The following is a 6,114-nucleotide window of genomic DNA, read 5'->3' as shown; positions in this document are numbered from 1 at the left end:
TTCCTCGTTAATTTTCGTAGTTAAGCATGTGTTTTCTTGTAGTGATTTTTCATTTTTTTTAAATCATTTGGGCCTAAGAACTCGAGGCCACGACCACCTCATGATCCCCTGATGCGCATGGCCTAAGCTTAAACTCCAACAACACAATCCTTTTCTTTACTAAGTAGTATTATCTCTGTTTCATAAAATAAACATTTTGGGAAAATATGTTCCATAAATACCCATTTATGTGCTTTTATAAATTTTATTATTTAATAGTAGTAATTTTTAAAAAAATAAATGAATTAATATTTATTTGTTTGTATTGAAAACTGATAACCGTATATTATAATACGATATTTTAATTAATATATATGAAAACAGAAAGAATGTTTGATTCGTACACAAAAACTGAAGGAAATATCGGATCCTTTTCTATCCGATTGTAATCACTTCTAGGAGAACACTAAACAAACCATTAACTTGTCACTATGATTTGAAATATTTTTTGAACAGTAATGTTTTGAAATGTTCATATGCACATAGTTAATAAATAGGCTTTTATTGTTAGTTGGCTAATGGAGATAACTCAAAACATACCGTATATTAAATCTTGAGAAAAGTCAGGTGGCAAAAACGGCTCGTGGTTAGTGGGGCTTATAATATCAATATAGTGCTTCCTCTCAATTAGTAGTAGTGAGGAGCAAATAATAAGTGTGTTATTCGCTAGAAAGGATCAAACGAATTCCCGTGAAAGCATCTAGATAAGAAGCTATCCAACCTAAAAGATTTAATGTCCGTGTTTCTTTTCAGTCGACGACACATTGTAAAAGAGTAAAAGATCTACTTTTGCACTTTTTTTGAGTAAGACTTTTGCACTTTTGTTTTCGGGTTCAAATAAAAATATATATAGCATTATATACTCTGGTGAAAACGAAATGGATTTTTGAGGAATTTGGTGGTAATTTGGGTAGAAGTTTAAGGATTTTGGTGAATATTTTAAGATTTTTAAGATTTTTTTTTTTAAATAAAATTATTTAAATGGTATATAATATTAATTTATTTATCAAACTTTTTTTATATTGAAATGAGAAGATGATATTAGTTTGTTTTTTTTTTCTAAAATAATTGTTAATAATATTGATTTCCAGTATTTTTTTATTTTTTATTTATTTCAATTTTTTATTTTTAAAATTAAAACTAAAACATAAAAAAAAAAATTTATAAAAACAATCAAATACATCATAAGAGATGGTATTTCTGTTCACTAATTTTAACTATCAATTACCTCTCAAATCCCTTCAATAGTATTTGATATATTTCATTGATAAAATCTCTAATTTCCAATAAGCTGGATTTAAATAAATTTCTAAAAATGATTGATCCATTAAACTGAGATTTTATGGAATTTGTACAAATAATTTTTCCAATAAGATGAGATTATAAAAAAATCGTACAAATGCCAAATTCAGTAAGGAGAGATTTGAAAAAAAAAATCTTTTCAAACATCTAATCCAATAAGCCTCCCACCACAAAGTTCTCGTGCAAACTTATTACCAATGCTTTAGATAACAAACTATATAAAAGACATGATCAATAAGCTTAATTAGATTACGATTGAATTAAGCTTATGTTAATAATATCATAGAATACAAAATCAGAACATTGTTAAATTATCATATGTGGCTTTGTAATCTGCATTAAACCTTTGTAACTTAGCAAGTGTTGCTTTATCAATAAACTTAGCAAGTGCTAACATTTCATGTGATAATGTATATATATAATCTATAGTACGTTATAAATCCGCTGTCATGCATCTAATATGATAAATAAAGCTAAAAGGGGCTGTTGACTTTTAAGGTTTTTCAACCTTAGTCATCGCATATCTTCTTTTCATTTCTAGTCACGATTCTATCGTGAAAAAATCAAATTACTTGTAGCTCATCATAACTTCAATACAATTTCTTCTAATTACGTTTGACCCAATTGTGTTAAGATAACCAGCTTATATATGACTGCTATATATTCCTACATACATACGGATATCGCATTGCTTCGGCGAGTTATTTTTTTGTTGTTGTCAATTTCCATATGATTAAACCAAGTTTTAATCGAGAAATAATTCTTTCCTACCATATCTAATTTACTTGGAAAACATATTATGCTTTTGTTTCTGGCCTCATTTGCTAGTGAATACACACGTACGTTTCTATTCTCGTGAATGTAAACCAAGCTTAATTACACTCTCAAAATCTTCTTCTAAAAAACATAGCGCATCTATCTCAAAAGTGAAAACCAGTCAATTGACCGGGTTTGTAGTTTTATCCACTAATTTGTACATCTACCCATTTGTATGAAAATTGCAAAAACATCTACATTTCACTTGTCAACATCCCTAGTTAATTAAGTACTCGTTTTGCCAACTTTTATAAGTAGTCATGTTAAAAGATTAATTTTATCATTAAAGAAAAAATTGACTCGTGCGACGCTATATTTTTATGTGATGACAATAAATTTTTAATTGTGTTCCAAAAAAGACAATAAAATTTTTAAAACGCTTTTTATTAATTCAATATGTTACTCTATTTCCAGCAAAGTTGTCTGACTTTTTCAGATTTGTATAGTCTAGCTCCTATATGATTAGATGATACTACTATTCACCGTTTTATTAGATCCAACTACCACCAAATACATTTACTATGACTCAAATTACCATGTAAAAAAACTCTTTTTCGGTCACTCTAGAAAGTCAAAACTTCAAAACATAAATAGTCCCATTAAACTTATAAAACATAGCTACTATTACATGATGTTGCAGCTTCAAAATGATATTTCATCTAGAAATAAGGGAGGTAGTAAAGAAGGGTTAATAAATAAATATAATGACGAAGTCAAACAAATTGAGGGAGTAAGTGTCAAAGTGGTTCATGATGTCAGCGAAGAACAGTCCCGTGACTCTTCAGATGATGTCCTTTATCCGTACGGTTCACATGTACTTTGGTGGTTTTGTTTACACAAGTCAACGCCGAAATTGAAATTATGAGGAGGCAAGTTAGGTTAGGAGGAGTTTTCAACCTTTCTTCCTTATTGTGACATAAGCATCTTGTGAAAATAATTGTTGCGTAAAATATATCTAAAGCATAAAAGTAACAAAGTAGACATAATTTAGAAAATAAGTCATGCAAAAAAGACCCAATCAAATACTGGAGGTCCTTAAAACTTTGTGGTCTTGAGTCGCAGAAAACCTCGACCCACGAAACACCGTGAAAGACTGAGAGTCGTTGTGATCATCATCACGTTTTGCAGTAGTCCCCAAGTTGCTTGATGCTTGGATGTTTCGTTACTTTTCTTGTTTTGGGTTGGCTTCATGTTCAATCTCATTATTTTAATATATAAGATAAGAAAAAAGTGATCATAAAGCAAGCACAATTCCCAGTTGATGTAGGAAGCCTATCAGTTTATTGTTTTGTCTGATGTTCTTTTTATTTTAGTAATGTGAATTTTGGGGTTTCTTATCAAATATAGGTTTTAAAGTCCTCCAGATAAGTACATATTGTGTCTTAATAGTATGAGTTTTTCTTTTTCCTTTTTGATGGACTGGAAATTTCTAGGCCTAGGCAGTATGTTGCTTATAATTTAGCCTCCTTGAATTCGACCATCAGCCCAATTCAACTTGGGTGTTTCCTATATAGATGTCGATCCGTTGAATTATAAGATACTACTTTCAACTCTAAATTAAAAGTGGTCTTTAGCAGAATTTCAGCACGATATTAAAAAGATATTATCCGTCTGGCCACAATTAGACCAAACCAACGTTTCTGCATGTTACACTCCATCATCATTCCGATTCTGATGGATATGGTATTATTATTAAATATAACTGGCTCAAGAATGTATCTTTTGGAATTTACTCTACTGGAAGAAAAATCTGCTTCAGTATGATTGAAGTGTTATCTATATTGACAAGAATTCAATCTTAAAACAACTTGAACACAATCTTAAACATGTTAGAAAAGACAAAAGACAATTTGACATCGAAATTAGATCTCTTTAATTGCAACGACCAACAAAAAACAAATCAATTCTAATCTGCAAATCAGACGCAGAAATAAAGAATAACCTCTTCCGGTGGATAGTCTACGAATCTAGTTTCTTTCATTGCATAGATGACTATACTGACACATTTTGAATGACGAATCCTAGTTATCATTATTTTACGAAGCCTACTTTTTGAATTTACATACCAACAAATGTTCATCATGCGATACCATGTATATACATATTCGTTCATGTGTTTGCTATTTAAATATAAGGAGAAAACAATAATTTTAACTATCAATAGAAGTCTCAAACAATTAATTTCAATGGAATTTAAAATCATCAAACCAAGAAACTCATACATAAAATGACAAATCACTATATTTTAATAAGAAAAGCTACCAACAAATTACAATGGTAAAGCGCAGAACAACATCCGAGCGAGGAGAATTCAGTTCGCATTGATGTTTCTTCAAACCCAGTTGTGGAAATCTTTGCCACTTTCATGGTTAAAAAAACGATTTTCCTTCTAGTTTTTAATTGGTTCTAATCGTTTTTGTACTAAACCAAAATCAAAATCAAAGCATAATCCGTATTATTCACTAATATAATCAACTTTTTGTACACGTACATCACAAAGGATCGGATCCAAAAAAAAAAAAAAGAGGATCCCCTTGGATTTCTTAATCCCACAAACGTACGAATTTCCAAAATGGGATTAAACCGGATGGTACCGAACATTTAAACCCTAAACTTATCTCTTTACCCTTACCAATCACCAAACCACTGGAACGGTTTTCTACAAACCGGACACGTCAACTTGTAGAAACACCACGAGTCTATACACTCCACGTGAAACACGTGCTTGCATCCCACCAGAATCCTAACGGCGTCGTTCGCTTCGAAATCCTCCAAACAGATCACGCACACATCCGCTCTGATCCCGTCGCCGTCACCGCCGCATTTCTCTCCTTTCTTCGTGAGCCTCACCGCCGCCGGCAACGGCTCGCCGGCTTCCTCATCGCCGATTTCTGATTTTTGATCCTTCGGGTACATCACGAAGCACAGAAGAAATATCGAACCGTAGAAAAGGACGATGAAGACGACGCATAGAAGCCTCAATAAGATTGATTCGCTTCCCGTCACCGCCATCTCCGGCGAAGCAGCAACGTAATCTCCACAGCAACTTGAAGCCATCTTCGAATTCTTTATGTATAATTTTTAAAATATAGCGAATATTATAATATTTATGATTTCACAATGATCTCTCGTCTTAAACAAGTGTGTAATTTTAAACGAGTGTGTAATGAACTGTTTAAAACTGAATTAACTTCATTAGTTATACTTTTGTGGAGAGAAAGGTGGCGGGAAGGATCAAGAGGGGGATATCCTTGCTAATTTATTGTAGTTAAGAGGTTAATTAAAATTAAGGTTTTGATTAAATTATCATGAACCTTGAGCGTTTCTATTCATGAAATCGAAAACTGAATTTAAAATTAAGCTTGTTTGTTTTAATCTGGGGTTTCTTTCGGTTACTCCTTGATAAAACGACTGAACAATTATTATTTTGTTATGAAAGATTAGCCGCAAACGTTGAAAAATATAAAAGATATGGGGCCCGCTGCACTATTTGCACAGTGAATTTCTCTTCTATATAAACGATCGTTTCGATCGATTGTAAACACACCATTTCCTTCTTCTTCTAATAACACATCCTCTCTTGCTATCAGTGTTATCTTCTCATACGGGTATAAAATTTTGCCCTTATTTAAATTTCTTCGATACAATAAAATTCTATTTTTTTATAACACGTTATCAGCACGATCGTTCTGAAATTCGGTAAAATTTATTGTATCATATATACCCTGTTATAATGGTCGGTATACCGCCTGTACTATTATTTATATTATGTTATAATGGCCGGAATACCGCCTATATTATTTATTAATATTTTAATTAATTTATTGGTCGGCCGAGCCGCCTTATATTTTATTTATTGTTAACTGGACGGCCGAGCCGCCTTTATTTTATATTTGTTGTTAACTGGTCGGCTGAGCCGCCTTATATTTTGTTTATTGCTAATTGGTCGGCCGAGCC

The 6,114-nt window shown here is 31.8% G+C and overlaps 1 protein-coding gene across 1 annotated transcript; it reads right to left on the bottom strand.

Moving 5' to 3' along the window:
* Positions 1 to 4,696: 4,696 nt before the first annotated feature.
* On the bottom strand, positions 4,697 to 5,282 carry LOC106341335 (RING-H2 finger protein ATL72). Its single transcript, XM_013780121.1, has one exon. It carries the CDS (start codon positions 5,212 to 5,214, stop codon positions 4,786 to 4,788), a length of 429 nt encoding a protein of 142 aa, XP_013635575.1. The 5' UTR covers positions 5,215 to 5,282; the 3' UTR covers positions 4,697 to 4,785.
* Between the last annotated feature and the right edge of the window lie 832 nt (positions 5,283 to 6,114).

Source organism: Brassica oleracea, chromosome C4 (genome assembly GCF_000695525.1).
Source record: "Brassica oleracea var. oleracea cultivar TO1000 chromosome C4, BOL, whole genome shotgun sequence".
Classification (NCBI taxonomy): domain Eukaryota; kingdom Viridiplantae; phylum Streptophyta; class Magnoliopsida; order Brassicales; family Brassicaceae; genus Brassica; species Brassica oleracea.
This window is presented reverse-complemented; position numbering and strand designations above follow the sequence as displayed.

What these genes read in the sequence shown, in the direction of transcription:
- LOC106341335 (XM_013780121.1), bottom strand. Translation starts at nt 5,214, where the DNA reads ATGGCTTCAAGTTGCTGTGGAGATTACGTTGCTGCTTCGCCGGAGATG.